The 17,763-nt window shown below is 46.5% G+C and overlaps 1 protein-coding gene and 1 long non-coding RNA gene across 4 annotated transcripts in view; one reads left to right on the top strand and one right to left on the bottom strand.

Moving 5' to 3' along the window:
- LOC309523818 lies at nucleotides 1-4,284 on the bottom strand. 3 transcript variants are annotated; one of them, XR_014215636.1, is made up of 3 exons: nucleotides 4,008-4,210; nucleotides 758-1,121; nucleotides 1-410 (listed from the first exon to the last, which is right to left on the bottom strand). It is a non-coding gene; the product is annotated as an uncharacterized lncRNA (long non-coding RNA). The 3 variants fall into 3 exon arrangements; XR_014215634.1 differs by lacking the exon at nucleotides 1-410 and adding an exon at nucleotides 3,484-3,709 and having other exon boundaries at nucleotides 421-1,118; nucleotides 4,008-4,284; XR_014215635.1 differs by lacking the exon at nucleotides 1-410 and adding an exon at nucleotides 3,484-3,709 and having other exon boundaries at nucleotides 421-1,121; nucleotides 4,008-4,283.
- The window catches only part of COL5A1 (collagen type V alpha 1 chain), a 190,816-nt gene continuing 175,930 nt past the window's right edge, over nucleotides 2,878-17,763 (top strand). Inside the window, exon 1 of the mRNA XM_082207903.1 lies at nucleotides 2,878-3,577. Coding sequence (XP_082064029.1) covers nucleotides 3,472-3,577 — 106 coding nt within the window. The 5' untranslated portion in view covers nucleotides 2,878-3,471. The remainder of the gene's footprint in view (nucleotides 3,578-17,763) is intronic.

Here is a 17,763-nt window from a genome sequence, read left to right as displayed (position 1 = left end):
TTTTGGTCTCCAGATGTGGGGCAACTCCCCCGCCCCTCATTTTGGTCGGCACAAATAGCTCATTGTCTGGAATCGTGACCTTTTCAGTTTAATGGCAAAGCACCAGCTACTGCAAAGGGAGATCTCGTGGATACCTTGATAGAGTCTCCATCGAAACTGTGTTGGAGACACTTCCCTTAGGGATACAGGGATGTGTGCATTTCAGCTTCTCGTATTTAAAATCTTAACTTTGGTCCACCACATTTCCAGCAACGCTTGCATATTTTTTTAAAGTACACATGAAAATCCATGCATATGTTCATGTACATTTCACGTTCATACTTGGTTGAATGGGCTGCAGATCTTCTTATTATCGTATAATAAACATATCCAATAAGTCTCTCTCGTCTTTTTTTCTGAAGCTTTGTACTCTACAAAAAAAAAAGGTGAGTAAAGGGAGACACGCTAAAAGTGAATGACATGGAGAAACTGGATAGAGAAAAGATTTTCTCCCTCTCTCATAACATTAGGACTTTGTGTGGGCATCCAATGAAACTGAATGTTGGAAGCTTAAGGACAGATAAACGAAAGGACTTATTCACATAGTGCAGTTAAACTTTGGCACTTGGGCTAGATCTAGACACATCCAACGTTTCAGTTTAAAGAGTTGTCAATTTAAACAGGGAAAGCAGGTAGAGAAAAATGGGATTCCATATCACCATCTGGTGGCTCAATGTTATATCGCATATACAATGCATATAAATCGCTTTTCCTTTACCAGTCTAGCTGACTCCTTGCTCCCACAGGAGGCAGTGATGGTCACCAACTTGGATGGCTTTAAGAGATTATTTGACAAATTCATGAAGGAACAGAAGGCTATTGATGGCTACTAGTCACAATGGCTATGCTCCACCTACATGGTTGGAGGCAGCGATGCTTCTGAATACCAGTTGCTGGAAACAACAGCGGGAGAGAGTGCTCTTGTGATTGGTTCCTGCTTGTGAGCTTCTTCCTATCGGGGCATCTGGTTGGCCACTCTGAGAACAGGCTGCTGGACTAGATGGGCCATTGGCTTGATCCAGCAGACTCTTTGTATTTTCCATCTCAGCTGTTGGGGGAAGTATGTTTCTGTGTACCAGCTGCTGGAAATCAAAGCAGAGGAGAATGTTTCTGTTGCATTCAGTGCTGGAGAAAAGCTAATACATTTCATTCTGTTGAATTTGTAGTTAATGCAAGTTTTACTTTAAACCACCAGCGGGCACTGCTTGTGTAGCAATCTAGCCAGCATTTGTTTGTAGCTCTCTGTTTAAGTTAATTCCACCACCAAAAGCTGAGCTATTAAAAAAAAATCTCTCCACTTGTTGAGGCAAAATGTCTGCTGTTTCTCTGTCTCATCACCAATCATCCTATAAACAGTTCCTGCATGAATAAAACCTTCAAACTCCAGAAACCATAAGAGATCTAATTCTCCAAGCTGCAAGCTCTCCTAGCAGGTTTTGGGCCCAGACATTGATTTAGAACTCCAAAGTTTCCCTGAATTTTCCCTTCCAAAAGCCTTTTCATCTAAGCTGCCCTTCCTCAACAAGAAAGCAAGAAAGAAGGAGAGTGGATTTCAAGTGAAGCGAAAAGAAGCAGGTAGTGAGGAAAAAATAAAATGGACTAGAAAGAAAAGAGCAGGCTGCAAGATCTGCTAACACTTATATCCTGCTTGTGGGCTTCTTTTTTGGGTTCCTGTTCAGCCACTGTAAGAATAGGATGTTGGACTAGATGGGCCATTGGCCTGATCCAGTAGGATCATCTTAACTATTAAGTTATTATTATTTATTAAATTTGTATACCACCCTTCACCTGTAGATCTCAGGGAAGTTAACAACACAAAAATAGAAGCAAAAACACAAAATATATAATAAAAAACTAAAACAAAACAATAACCACCCTCACCCTCTCCCACAAACACATTAAACAGAACGTCTCGGTTTTCGAACGTCTCGGAAGTTGAACGTTCTGGTTTTCAAACGCCGAAAACCTGGAAGTAACTGCATCGGTTTTCAAACGCTTTCCGGCTTCCGTACTGAGTTTTCTGTAAGTACCGTATTTTTTGCACCATAACACTCACTTTTTTCCTCCCAAAAAGTAAGGGGAAATGTCTATGCGTGTTATGGAGGGAATGCCTACGGGTGGCATGCCTACGGATTTTCCTCCTCTAAAAACTACATGCGTGTTATGGTCGGGTGCGTGTTATAGAGCGAAAAATACGGTAAATGCTTCTGGAAGTAACTGCTTCAGTTTTTGAACGTTTCGTAAGTCGAACCATCTTCTGGAATGGATTATGTTTGAAAACCGAGGCACCACTGCAAAGGATGTTACTGAGCCAAAGGCTTGGTTGAAGCGGAACATTTTAGCCTGGCATCTAAAGGTGTATAATGAAGGTGCCAGGTGAATCTCCCAGGGGTGAGCATTTCACAAACAGGGAGCCACTGCATAAAAGGCCCGTTCTCATGTTGCCACCCTCTGGATCTCTCTTGGAGAAGGCATATGAAGAATGGCCTTACATGATGATCACAGGGCTTGGTAGGTTCCTATGGAGAAAGTCAGATTTGGTAGATTTCTACATTGCTGGCTGGGAAACAGCTTTCCCTGCAGTCATGGCCAATTGCTGCCAGCCAGTGCAAACAGTACTCAGCTAAACAGGTGAAATCTCTCTCTTCTACCCCGTGCTTGTTCATTTTGCACTGTGATTTTATTTCAATGCATCATTTTTCCAATGCACGATTTTTTATTTTTAAATGCATCACTTTTAATGCATCAATTCTCCAGCGACTGGATTTAAACTTCCCGCTGGGGTCTCCTCTGCCTGCCTGTTCTCACGCCCTAGTTGGAGGGGGAGCTTGAAAGGGTGGGGAAGACAGGCCTCTCTCTTTGCCACACACACAAAATTTTCTTTGCAAACTCCTTCCCTCGCCTCCCCCTCCCATCTGCGGAGAAGGGAAGAAGAGGCGGGGATTAGGGCTCTTCCGAGATCCTGATTGGCCGAGGCACCTCTGGATTGACATCCTATCCTCATCTGCTCTAAGAGGAGAAAGAGGAGAAGGAGGAAAGAAAAAAGTTTCACTCCCAGATCAGAGAAGGGAAAGGGGAACATCACGGTGTAGAAAGTCATCCCCGGAAGGCAGATCAAGCAGAGGGCCACTGGCAGAGGTGGAAGAGGACAGCAGTGGGCTCCCTTAAGGAAAGAAAGGAACGGCCGATCTTCCAAGCAAAGCAGCCACCAAGCAAACTTTTTGGAGAAGAGGCAGAGCAGCTGGAAGGAGACGTCCAGTCTCCTCCTCTTCCATCCCAAGCATCCAAACTCATGGCTTCGTAAAGAGAACATTCCTTTTGGGGGTGGGGAGGGATATATATTAAAAGAAAGAAAGAATATTCCACCAGGCTTGAGGCTGCGTCTTTTGCACAAGCAAAATAATAATTATCCCTGTTTTGTCTCGGTGGACGATGGATACTCACACAAGATGGAAAAGGAGGACTTGGGTGATGAGGTCCATTCACCCTTGGAGTCTAGTAATGTGTCTTCTCTATTCAGTAGCCCAGAGCCACGCAGGTAAGTGGGACCAACAACTCAATTGTTTTTGCTATAGATGCAGGTTGTTTATTTTACTTCTTTTTATTTCTAAAGAGTTTTTGCCCTCGGGTCACGCAGTTATTTTTTCCCCATCGTGTTCATACATGATTCCTAGAGGGAAAGGTTTGAGGCAGTGCTTAGATTTGGAATTGCCTTATATATATACATATATATTCTCTCTCTCTCTCTCACACACACACACACACTCACTCACACATACATACATACATACATACATACAGTATATATATGCAGCAGAAACTGAAAGAGATGCAGGAGCAAATCTAGGTTTTGCACTGTTTTTGCACTATCATAAATAATTTTAGCAGCCCCAGTCCTTTGAATGCCATTTATCAAGGGCTGGGACGGGCAAAAGGAGAAAACTTCAGAAATGCAAAGTGTTTCTTACCCGTTTCTAGGGAGGGAGAAAGGTTTCTTGCGGAAGATGATCTATACAGTTTGCAAAGGTCTGTTGCTTGGGATTATCTCTCCGTAGCGTAACTGTGTCCAGCTGCAAACTCCCGCCCCCCGCCCCGCTCCTGAGGAACAATCTGGGGATCAAAGGCAGGAACTTTGCAAACTCAAATGAACTTAGAAAACAGACGCCCCCTAATGTGCCTTAAGTGAACTTTATGGAAACAAATTCTTGCGTCTAAAACTCAGAGCGGGTCAGTGAGACCAACGCAGGAAATCATGTTACTCCAACCCCAAATCTGGGTTTCATGAAAGAAGCCCAAAAATGTTCCATGATATGTGTTGCCTTTGACTGGTGGGTCGTGGAAGAGATGTTTTCTTACTGTTACACCTGGATAGAAACCAGCTCAGACAGACTGTTCCAATAAGGATATCTTTGGAACAGTATTAAGTTTTATTTTTCAAAGAAAAAAGTTGGACTGTTAGTTTTGAGACTGGAAAATGCCATGAAGTGAAATATTTGTGATAAACATTTGTTCTGGGCTTCCTACTGCTTCTTATGTATGTACAGTATTTACAAAGCGCCAGCGATGGGTCTGGAGTCTTGTAGAGAAGAAAGAGGAACGTCTCTGCCGCCTTAGGAAATAACAGGAGGGAGTGATGAGCAGAGACACCTGTATTACAGTGGGTTGGGGTCCATAACCCTTGGGGATCCCTTCCAACGCTTTGCTTTGGATTCAGTTACAGCAGGGTTTATTGCAAGTCATAAGAACATAATAAGATCCTGATGCTGCTGAATCCCCATCTAGTTCAGCATCCTGTTCCCACAGTGCCTGTCAGATGCCCTTAATGCAAAATCCACAAATAGGACCCAAGCAGGACATAGGCTCACAAAGGCTACACTCCCTTAGTGGTTTCTTATCAGTTTCTTGGAATTCATGGAGGACAACGCTATTAGTGGCTACTCACCATGATGCTCCATGTTGGACCTCTGGTACTGGGGCAGTATGCCTCTGAATGCCAGTTGCTCCCGTTTCTGCAGGCAGTAGTGCTGGAAGGTTGTCGGTAGTGTATAAAACAAGCTCTCTACACAGGGCTGGCCCTTAAACTGGGGCTCTGCATTTGCATGCTCTGCTTTGCATTCTGAAGGTCCTTGGTTCAATCTACGCCCGCATCTCCAGGTAGGGCTAGGGAATGCCTCATCATGGATACCCTGTGAAGCTGCTGCCAGTCAGTGTAGACAACACTGAAGGAGATGGACCAACAGATCTGACACTTGGTATAAGACAGGCTCCTATTTCCTATTTATTATCCAAAACAATGAGGATTAGAATCTTGCTTTATTGTAGAGAAAGGGCGGTAGCTCCAAGGTAGAGCATCTGCTTTACTTTGCTTCCAAAAATCCCCAGGTTCAATTCCTGCTGGAAACTCCAGGTAGGACTCAGAATGTTCCCCACCTGAAACCAGTTAGTGCAGATGGTCCTGAGCTAGAGAGACTAATAGTCTGACTCAGGATAAGGCAGCTTCCTGTGGTCCTATGTTCAGAAGTTGTTGCACTCCATCATCCCTGCTCATTGAACATGTAGGCTGCTGAGCCTGCTGGCAGCTTCTGTGGGGCTGCTGGGAGTTATACTCTAGCCGTAATTAGATGGCACCACGTTGGGGAAGGCTGCTTTATGAGTTGTTTGACACTGTGGCTGGGCGATATATATTGTCCAAAACTGTTTTGAAGTCCGATGTCATGATATCAGTTTCATAATTTTTGACCTGGCAATGTATCATGAATCATGATGTGTGTGTGTGTGCACACACGCTATGCAAAAATCACAATGCAGGAAAAAGTGTGAAGCCAGCCTCTACATAGCTCCATCCTTATTTCAAACATCATGATATATCTGTATATCACAATGTATAGCTAGTGAAATATCATAATGTTGAAAATCAGATATTGCCCTGCTCTATTCAGCAGTGGAACAAACAAGAAACTTTATCCTTTGTTGGAGGTTTTTAAACAGAGGTTGGGTAGCCATCTGCCAGGGGTTCTTTAGCTGTGAATCCTTCATTGCAGGGGATTGGGCCAGATGATTCTTGGGGACCCCTCCCAAATCTACAATTCCATGATTCTATGACCTCATTTATCGTTCTGCCTTACTGAAAGCCTCTGGACTCTAGAGAATTCTGGAGACCCTTATGGGTATTCTGCTGTGGAGCCCTGACATGGGCTGCAGCATCTCTCCTAGATTATACAATCCATGCCAGAATTTTTGGCAGGACAGACCCTGTTTGCTAACACTTTTTGGAGAGGAATCCAGTGGTGTCCCTAAGAGTGACTTGTCAAAAACCATCCAGTGAGTTTCATAACTGCACTAGGAACACAGGAACACAGGGATCCGTTTTGTACCACTGGTCCAGCTACCTCAGTACCATCTATGCTAGCTGGCAGCAGCTCTGCAGGGCTTCAGGCAGGGGCAGAGCATGTTTTCATAGCCCCTGGGTGGTGCACATGTACCGGAGGGTGCAGAGGGCAAAGAGAGCCTGCTGCGCGCCAGCCCAGCCCTTGCCGCTGATGCTGCTAGAGCAACACCAACCCATGAGCCACTTTTCGAGTCTGGGATCTGGGGAGGGCGGCATGAGGGTGAGGCTGGGATTGAAGGGCACATAGTATCCTTCTCACACTGCCTTCCCCGAGCAGCTTTAGATCCCAGCCTCCTAAAGTGGTGCAGGGCTGGCTCAGGGAGGGTGGCATGAGCAGCCAGCAGCTCCCCCCACCCGCTACTTCCCTGGGCATTCCTGAACCTATCTGGAAATGCCACCAGGGACCTGGGACCTTCTTTGTGCAAAGCAGGTGCTCTGCCATTGAGCTATGGAGGCCCCCGGTTCCCCTTTCTCAGAGCTACAATTCTCAGAGCAGTTTAACAGTCAATCCCTCTTCAGAGGGAACTCTGGGAAATGTAGCTCTGGGAGAAGAAGCAGGGTTCTCCTACCACCTCTCACCACCCCGAACAAACTACAGCTCCCAGGATGCTTTAGGAGAAGCCATGAATGCTTAAAGTGGCATCTGATGTGAAATGTGGCCTTGGTCACCCACCCCAAATCCAAGCTGTCTTGCAAAATAAACGAAACTGAAGGGAAAGAAATGTGATTCCCATTTCCTTCAGCTTTACACCCACTGTGTGCCAGGCGTCCAGATGTGACAGATGAAAGGCTCTGAGTAGGCTTGCATGAGCGGGGGAAGGGGGGCTCTGGGGAGTGACCTAATATTACAGGCTTGCGGTCCTGGTCCTGTAGGGTGCCAACTTACAAAGTTAAAACCCTCAGCGACTACCGAATAGAGCTTTGTGTTGGGAGAATCCCGCCCACACAGCTTTTAGGCTTTCTGCAGACAGCAGTTGTTGGAAATATTTTCACATGTAATACAAGATGCATTTCTCATCCTTAGCTCTTTGCCATGACTTTGTTAGGCAAAAGCACATAATCTGCAACCAGAGGCTGCAGGCTAAATGGTTTGGTTTTTTTAATGCAGCTTCTCAATTGCAAATGATATTCAGAAGAAAAACTTCCAAGTGGAGTGTCCTGCATGCAAGAGCTTCCCATCAGAGCATCTGGTTGGCCTCTGTGCATAGGCACCATCTAGGGTGGGCCTGGGGTCCCCCCCCAATTTAAGGCAGGGGGCCACATCTCCCCAAAATCTGCAGGGGAGTGAAAACATGCCGCATTACATGCTTACATTAACCAAGCAGTCCGTGTGGCATACTCGTGTCACTCACGCCTGCCCTGTGGCATATGTGCGACACGTCAGCACATCATGCGATCTGCGCACATGATGTCATCATGTCACATGGCGTGCTGACGTCACTCATGCATATCGCGTGGCATCAGCCCCTTCAATTGCAGGGGCAAGGCAGCACACTTGCCGCTGTGAGAACAGGATGCTGGACCAGTGATCCAGGAACCAGGCTCTTTTTGTGTTTCACAAAGAGGTGTCTTAAATTATCCCATGGGAAATCCCTGAAGCATTCAAGAATTTGAAGGGATAGGTTAGCCTTTAACTCAGGACCCACTTCAAACATTGCAATAAAATAAAATAAAATGCTGGCGGGAGGGAAACCTCATACTCTCCAAGTGTCCCTATTTTCCAGGGACAGTCCCAGAATTACAAAAGACAACGGTGGGGTGCACAGGGTGAATAGAACACACCACACTAGCCCAATGCTTGCCACCAATGCTGTTGGACGGGTGCAAGCAGGGTGTAGAGGATTCACAGAGCCTGCACTCCACCCCAGCCCTTGCCACTGGAGACAAGTGGGACCACACTGCGCCACCTGCCTGCCCATCCAAGGAGGAACCCAGCTAGCCAATAAGGCCCATGGAGAGTGAATCCCCCCAACATTGGCTGGGCATCCATTCAACGAGGCGGCTGGGGAAGTGGTGGCGAGGCCAGAGACCCCTTGCGGCAGGCAAGGTGGGATGGGGATCTTTGGATGTGTGGGGTGCCTGGGTTGCCCCCACACAAATTGTGCACCAGGGACTACAGTCGCTTCTGGCTACTGCTGAGCTTGGGGAGGAGGAGGAGGAGGAGCTGGCACTTGTCCCAAGAGGTGGTAAGGGAACTTCCCGCTGCCTCTGCGTGGTCTCTCCATGGCCGCTGCTCCATGGGGAGCTCATAGTGACTGCTGGAGAATGGGTGAGGAGAGGCTGTGGCCGCTGAGGCCCCATCCTGTGTGACATGCTGACTCTGAGGGGCAGGCAGAGGGCAGGGCTGCCCTGGGTGAGAAGAAAGGGGGAGCAGAGCAGAGCACAAGGAATCTAGATTTTTTATTTAAAAGCCCCCCAAACCCTTTATATCCACGTCTAAACTTGCCCCTTTTGAAAATTTATGTACACTCGTACCTTGGATCCCAAACGCCTTGGTACTCAGACGTTTTAGCTCCCAAACACCACAACCCTGGAAGTGAGTGTTCTGGTTTGCGAACAATCTTTGGAACTCAAATGTTCGACGAGGCTTCCTCGGCTTCCGATTGACTGCAGGAGCTTCCTGCAGCCAACCAGAAGCTGTGCTTTGGTTGCTGAATGTTTTGGAAGTCGAATGGACTTCCAGAACGGATTCCGTTCGACTTCCAAGGTACGACCGTATTTGTGTATGTGCTTGTAAATCTACTGAAGAATAAAATAAAATCGAGATTAAGAGGGTGTCTCAAGACGGTGGAGGGTGCATGTGCTGTGTCCTGTTTGTGCAGTGGTGGTGACACCCAGCCTTCCTCTGATAGGAAATCCCTTGTGCTGGGGGCGGGGAATGGGGAGTGAGAAGTGCCCCTATTTTCATCCAAGGAATGCTGGAGTGTATGAAACCTTAAAAAGAGTAAGGGCTGTCATTGGGTTATCTGGACCCTTCTTGAAGGAGCTGTGGAAAGAGATTAGAATCAACCAAGATGGAAACAGACTCAGCCTCCAGACAAATGGGATATACTGTTAAGATGCCTTCGGCTGAGTCACTGTGGATGTGAATTTGCTTCTGTTTAACTTGGGTCATTCCCCATGTGTCAAGATAGGCTTGGGAAACTGGAGAGGTGATGATGTCACAGGGGCAGCCCTGGGGCTTGTCTGGGGCGACAGACTCCCTCCCCAAAGATGGGCATTCTGAGGCATGGAAACCTCACTCAATGCTGTGTTGTTAATTCTAGTGATTTCCCAGCAAAGTGTTTGTTCTGAGCAGGATGTGATTGAAACATATCAGGTGAATAATTGAAAGCATCCCTCTGCCCTTGTGACTTTGGATAGAGTCCACTGTATGGCTTGCAGCATAACACTTGCTTGGGGATGGGGATCCTGGGATAGATAGGGCTGTTGCTTAGTGGGTAGAGCACCTACTTCGCACACAGGGAGCCAGAACCATAGGGACTAGGATTTTACTTTATTTTTAGGAGAGTATCCATAGTTCAGTTGTACAACACCTGATGCTACAATGAACACTATACCTTTCTTCTGTGACCAAGTCTCTCTGCATCAGCTCAAGTTACCACTGTCCCTGCCTCCACAGCTCTCTTTCTGCATTATCCAACTCCCTATTGCTTTGAATTGTATTCTGTGCCTATCTTTGGGGCAGGTGGGAGAAACAACTCCATTTTGTTCATTTTACCAATGTTTGATTTGCGTGGCTTTGTCCAATCTCAGCTTCATTGTCCAAGTGTCACAAGCCCTGCATCAGCATCCCAAAGGCACTCTGAGGAGTCTCCCAGGTAGCTGGCAAATAAATTCAATTCAGTTCTGCTTTTATAGCAACTCAGTATTTTAGTGTGGCAGCACCTACACTTTGGAACTCCCTGCCTATTGATGTCATGCTGTACTCTTCCCTGTACGATTTGCAGTGCCTGCTAAAAACATTTTGTTTAGGCAAGACTACCCAGATGCTTAAAGGACGCAGGTGGCGCTGTGGGTTAAACCACAGAGCCTAGGACTTGCCGATCTGAAGGTCGGCGGTTCAAATCCCCACAACGGGGTGAGCTCCTGATGCTCGGTCCCTGCTCCTGCCAACCTAGCAGTTCGAAAGCATGTCAAAGTGCAAGTAGATAAATAGGTACCACTCTGGTGGGAAGGTAAACGACATTTCAGTGCACTGCTCTGGTTTGCGAGAAGCGGCTTAGTCATGCTGGCCACATGACCTGGAAGCTGTATGCCAGCTCCCTCAGCCAATAAAGCGAGATGAGCGCCGCAACCCCAGAGTCGGTCATGCCTGGACCTAATGGTCAGGGGTCCCTTTACCTTTACCCAGATGCTTAGAAAATGGATGCAAATTTTGATCTGTTTTTAGGCTATTTTTCAAAAGACTTAAATTATTGCTATTAATTATTATTACTGATAATCTTATTGTTTTATCTTTTTGTAAACTAATTTGAGGTTGTTGTTGTTGTGTTTTTTTACTACCAAGTTCTGTATAATTTTTACAAAACAAAACAAATAAATACAAACCTACCTAGTTTGCATATTCTGAAACAATATGCAAACCGAAATACAGCCATCCTTTGCAATTCACGCTTTCCTGAATTTTGTAATCCCATTTTCCATCCAAACAATAAGGTCAGTGGTTCAAATCCCTGTGACGGGGTGAGCTCCCTTTGCTCAGTCCCTGCTCCTGCCAACCTAGCAGTTCGAAAGCATGAAGTGCAAGTAGATAAATAGGTACCGCTCCGGCGGGAAGGTAAACGGCATTTCTGTGTGCTGCTCTGGTTCGCCAGAAGCGGCTTAGTCATGCTGGCCACATGACCTGGAAGCTGTACGCCGGCTCCCACAGCCAGTAAAGTGAGATGAGCACCGCAACCCCAGAGTCATCCGTGACTGGACCTAACAGTCAAGGGTCCCTTTACCTTTGCCTAGTGCTGGGTGCCATCTCGCTTTCACCTTCACGGTTTTTCCCACATTGTGATTTTTACATAGTGCGTGCCCACACACACATCATGATTAATGATATATTGCCAGGTCAAAAATTATGAAATCGATATAATGAAAAACCAGTTTTGGACTATATATCACCCAGCCCTAGTGTATACTAGGATAAAGGGTTTATACATTGCATATATGCATGAAAACCATTTCCCCCAGTCATTGCAAAATCATTTCCCCTATTATAATGGATGTTTGTATGAACATCCATTATAATAGGGAAAATGGTTTTGCAAAAAAAAAGAAAGAAAAAAGTTTATGTCAGGCAGATGTGTGTACATATTGAGAAATTCCTGCTAAAATTCTGGTTCATGAAATTCATGATGGCTGTTAAAAAAGAAAACCATATAGTGGAAGCTGATGTAGAGGTGTGGAGAACTTCAGAATGGAAGAATGGGTAACTTGGGGAAACTTAAATCAACAGATTTTGGAATTCACAGCCTGATAACAGAGCTGAGTGTGACTGAGATCTCAATGCCATGTGAAGCTGAATGTTGGAATATCCAGGACAGATAAAAGAAAGCCCCTCTTCATGTAGTGACTAGTTAAACTATGGAACTCACTCTCATTGAAGGCAATGATGGCCACCCAACCTGGATAGCTTTAAAAGAGGATTGAATAAATTCATGGAGGATAGGGCTATTCGCAACCACTAGGCATGATGGCTGAGCTCTGCCTCCATAGTCAGAGGTGGTATGGCTCTGAATACCAGTTGCTGGGAACTGCTAGTGGGGACAGTGCTGTTGTACTGAGGTCCTGCTTGCAGAATTGCCATTGAGGCATCTGGTGGCCACTGTGAGAACAGGACTCTGGACTAGATGGGCCATTCGCCTGATCCAGCAGTAAGGCTCCTCCTTATAAAGAGACAGACAGTCAGGTCAGGTATACATAGCAGAGACCAGAGTAGGAATGGCCGCTGGGAGGAGCGCAGAGAGAAGAAATGCAATGGTACATCTGCATCAGCACAAACAGATGCCCTCATCTGCCCCAGCTGTAACAAAACATGTGTCTCCCATATCGGTCTCTGCAGCCACAGCAGGTGCTGTAACTTTCCAGCGCTTTGACTTTACCTCCGATGGTGCACTCTTCAATTGTCTCCTGAGACAAACAGATGCCAACTAACAACAGCTAAGTTCTTAAGGTAATCTGTATTTGGGTAGGAATGAATGAATGAATCTTTATTTGCGTCAGCCATCGGCCATAGCAATAAAACAACAATACGATATACAAAGAATAAAACTAAAAAGTCAATTATATAAAATACATTTTAGGGGACGACAAAATAATAGTAGCAAAACATAACGATAATAATAGTAAGATCCTAGGAGAGGAATCTGGGCGACAACGCTAATGTCACTCAGGTAGCAGCTCTCAGTCTCATTGCTCTCTCGACAAATTTGGCAACCTCTGTTGTCGAGCCGTTCTGGTCGGCCAGGAGTGAGAACAGTTTGGCTTCACAAGAGTGGCCCGGGATGGCAGACAGGAGCGGTGCGATGGTCTCGTCCCTGAGATCTTTATATAGGGAGCAAGACAAGAGAACGGTTTGGGTAGGATTTGGCTCCTTGAGTGCCGAAAGTCTGCCTCAGCAAGATATAATCAAAAAAAGGACATTGACCCAGATTTGTTATCTGGGCTGGGATTCTGGGACTCGTGGTGGTGTCTGCTTGAGGGGTGAGAGACAGCCTGTTCCACTCTGTTTGTTTGACTGTGCTCTGGTATCCAGGAAACAGATCTGGAGCAGAGGTATAGAAGAAGGCAGTGCAGAAAGGGAGCCAAAGGCAATGCAAACTCTGCCAAGGAGGTCTTGGCCATGGTGCTCTGACTCCCTGGCCACTCCTTGTTGGCTGTCAATGCTAGGGTCTGATGAGGGTCAGGAAGCGTGTGCAGAGTGCATTCAAGAAGGCAGGGCTTGGATCCAGCTGCATCTCAATCAGAGGACTTTTAGGAGAGGGTGGTGGTGATGTCCTGCCTCCTTATCTGAGTTGTTGAGGTTCCTCATTCTTGACCTAAAGGATATGGCTTCTGTTTGTGTGATACTGAACATTGCCAGGCATGTTTGTGTTTAGATTAATTGCATTTGAGATCCTGGGAGCTTTGATTCCTATTGGGGACCATCGGAGCTAGTGGTTTTCCTTGGTACATTCTGAACAGAGCTAAAATGGAGACTCTTCCCTCAGTTAACCATATTATCATGAGCCTTGTGGAATCATAAAAAACCAGCAACTGGTATTCAAAGGCATACTGCCTCCAGCAGGGGAGTGCAATTTCTTACAGGCCTGTTTCTTCATACAGGTAAAAGGTAAAGGGACCCCTGACCATTAGGTCCAGTCGTGGCCGACTCTGGGGTTGCGGTGCTCATCTCACTTTATTGGCCGAGGGAGCCGGCATACAGCTTCCAAGTCATGTGGCCAGCATGACTAAGCCGCTTCTGGCGAACCAGAGCAGCGCGCAAAAACACTGTTTCCCTTCCCGCCAGAGCGGTACCTATTTATCTACTTGCACTTTGATGTGCTTTCAAACTGCTAGGTTGGCAGGAGCAGAGACCGAGCAACGGGAGCTCACCCCATCACGGGGATTCGAACTGCCAACCTTCTGATTGGCAAGTCCTAGGCTCTGTGGTTTAACCCACAGCGCCACCTGCGTCCCTCTTCATACAGGAGAAAATGCTAAATTGTCCCTTAGAACATAAGTCTGCTAGTTCGGGCCAGTGCAATCTATTCCAGCATCCAAAAGCAGGACCCGAGTACAAGGGAACTTTCCCTCCCTGCTCTTTCCAGCAACTGGAATTCAGAAGCATTTACAGCCACTTCCTACTGAAGCATATGCATATATAAAATAAGAATTCAGAATTCTCCCAGTTTTTAACATATCCTCCAAAATTTCATCAACAAAACTGAGGATGTCAAGGAAAGAATGGAGCTGGAGAGCTCAGTGTAATTTCACCTAAAACTGAATGGCCACAACCTAAATGGCTTTAAAAGAGAATGAGATAAATTCATGGAAGAGAAGGCTTTTGATGACTGGATGGCGCTGTGGGTTCAACCACAGAGCCTAGGACTTGCTGATCAGAAGGTCGGCGGTTCGAATCCCCGCGACGGAGTGAGCTCCCGTTGCTCAGTCCCTGCTCCCGCCAACCTAGAAGTTCGAAAGCACACCAGTGCAAGTAGATAAATAGGTACCACTCCGGCGGGAAGGGAAATGGTGTTTCTGTGCACTGCTCTGGTTTGTCATGCTGGCCACATGACTCAGAAGCTGTACGCCGGCTCCCTCAGCCAATAAAGCGAGATGAGCGCCGCAACCCCAAAGTCGGTCACGACTGGACCTAATGGTCAGGGGTCCCTTTACCTTTACCTTTAATGTGCTTTAGATGTCTGGTGTGTACCCAGCATTGGTCCAGAAATTGCTCCAAGCAGAGGACTGCTTTTTGCAAGATGAGCATTCTGTGCATAACCAAGAAAGCCTCCACTTCTCAACTTCTCTCATGGAAAATAAGGTTGTTTAGGTCTACTAGGCAAGGTGGCTGTGCTCTGCCTCCACAGTCAGAGGCAGAAATGCTTGTAGATAAATACACCGGCTCCCACAGCCAATAAAGTGAGATGAGCGCCGCAACCCCAGAGTCGGCCACGACTGGACCTAATGGTCAGGGGTCCCTTTAGCTTTACCTATAAGGCAGCAATGCTTCTGAATTCAAGTTGCTGGAAGCCACAGGAGGGGAGAGGGCTCATGTACTCTAGTCCTGCTTGCGAGTTTCCCACTGGGGCATCTGGTTGGCCACTGTGAGAAAAGGATGCTGGACTTGATGGGCCATTGGCAGACAGGCTCTTTTTATGTCATTATGAGCAAGTAATTCCAGATGGGCAAAGCAACTGACCCAAATAACTGTAAGTGACTATATGCCAAGTAAAGAACATGGTGTATATGCAGGTCAAGGTTGGCCAGAGCACTTCTCTCCAGATGCGTGGACCACAAGTCCTACCTGCCTTGCCTAGTCTTGACTAGGGCTGGGTGATAGCTGGCTTTCAAAAATGTCACATACCGATATATCATGATGTCTGAAATAAGAATGGAACTGAATATGTTATCCTTGGGGTGTGTGTGTGTGTGTGTGTGTGTGTGTGTGTGTTTGTGTTTGAAAAATGAGACATTTTTGTGGCAAGACGTAAAACAGTAAAATACAGCTCAATAATTGGAAACAGGACTCTCCTGGAGGGAGCTTTGTTGCAGCTTTATTTCACGATGCTCGGGAGCTGACGTCTAAAATGAACTTCTGTTCCGATGTCCGATTCCTGGCTCAAAATAGCAAGGGGAGAGAGTTTCTGTTGCTCAGATCCTGCTTGCGAGTTTCCGACAGGTTGGCCACTGTGAGAAGTAGATGCTGGACTAGATGTGCCATTGGCATGATCTAGCAGGGCTCTAATTATGTTTCTCCTCCACTGTTGAAGCCAGAATGCCTCTGAATACCAGTTGCTGAGAACCACAGGAGGGAAGAGTAGCCCTTGTGCCCAGATCCTGCTTGTAGGTTTCCCATAATGGGCATCTGGTTGGCCACTGTGAGAACAGGATTCTGGACTAGATGCACCCACCACCGCCTTGGCCTCACCTAGTAGCCACGTTGTTCTGACCCTCTTATCACATACACACAGAATTCAGGTTATTAAACTGGCATGCCCCCCAACATTTTGGGAGGGCAAATCAGGGCGCACACACCCCATTCTGCTGATCTTGTTACTTGCCCCCTTGCCCCCTCCCTGCTGCCACCATCTTCCTCACCAGCCCGCCTGCCCCCTTCTCCTCCTCTGCCTTGGGAAGGCTGCCCCCCCACAGCCTCAGGAGGCACTGCTCTGAGTGGTGCAGTCTCTTCCTCTGGTGCCACAGATATATCTGGAAGTGCCACAATGGAAGGAGGGAGAAGAGTGGTGGTATGTGGGTCAAGGTAAGTTCTCCTTCCATTTTTTGGTCCCATGCTCTGGTGTGAGCCAACTGTTTCGTGTCACAGTGCAGAACCAAATAAGTGTCTCTTTTGGTCCCACGCTTTGGCACAACCAAAGCATGGAAGCCCAAATGGGGCATCCCAGATTAGGGTCAGAAGCCAGGGTGGCCAATGGCACATCTGGGATGTCCCACTCAAAACAGGAGACACTTGGAGGGTATGGGATGAAGTTGGTGCTTCACCCAGCAAGTAGTTTAATTATGGAATTCTCCCCCAAAGGTGACTGACTTGGATGTTGTCAAAAGAGGATTAGACTAGTTCATGCAAGGTATGGCTATCTGTGGCCATTAGCCACAAGGACTATGGGGATACTAGTGCTGTTGGGCTCATTGAGACAACTTGTTGGCTACTGAGGGGATAGAATGCTAGCCAAGAACAGCCTTTGGTGTGATCCAGATAGCAGACCCTTGTTATATTCTTGAGAACACGAGAAGAGGCTGCAGGATCAGGCCAATGGCCCAACTACTCTAGCATTCTGTTTTCACAATGACTGACCCAGTTTGTGCCCCAGTGTCAGAAAATGGGGTAAGCAATCACACACACACACACACACATGGGTTGGGCCATGTTTTGTTTGCAACATGGTGATATATCACCAGCTAAACATATACCAATCTATCACAATGCAGGAATTGAAAGAAGCATTGTCTGGTTTCACATTGTGATTTTCCCCCACATTGTGATTTTTTCATAGTGCGCGTGTGCGTGCGCACACACACACACACACACACACACACACACCATGAGTCATGATATATTGAAAGGTCAAAAATTCTGAAACCAATATCACAATATGAACTTCAAACCGATTTTGGATTATATATTGATATATTGCCCAGACCTAACACACACACACACACACACACACACTTTATGACCAGCTCTGACTGCTTAGGACCATTTATTATTTTGAGCTAAAATGCATGATTCAGAGTAGCATGGGGAACTAATTCTCCCTCTCCCCACCCCCAGTTAGATTCCTTTTGGGAGGCTGATGTCATCATTTTTCAACAGGGTAGCTGGCAAGTGTTGAGTCTGCCAGAAGTGACAGCCTTTATTCCAAAGGAGAGCAAAAAGTGTTCAGTAGGACAATCTGTCAAAATTGAAAATAATAGTTGCTGGATTAATATTTTTTTTAAAGAGGGCATCCATAACATTCAGCTTGTCCATGATATTCTCAGATTCCTCTAAATAAAAATAAAATCTGGCAACCATATCAGAAAACTTGAGTCAGCAAAAATAAACCCAGGCAGGCTTGGAACTGGATCAGTGGTCTCCACAATTTGACTTGTGTTGCACTTGATTAAAGGACTGGGAGTAAGAT

This window comes from Podarcis vaucheri (assembly GCF_965113315.1).
Source record: "Podarcis vaucheri genome assembly, chromosome: Z".
Lineage (NCBI taxonomy): Eukaryota > Metazoa > Chordata > Lepidosauria > Squamata > Lacertidae > Podarcis > Podarcis vaucheri.
The sequence above is the reverse complement of the archived record's forward strand: the minus strand, read 5'-3'. Positions and strand labels throughout refer to the sequence as shown.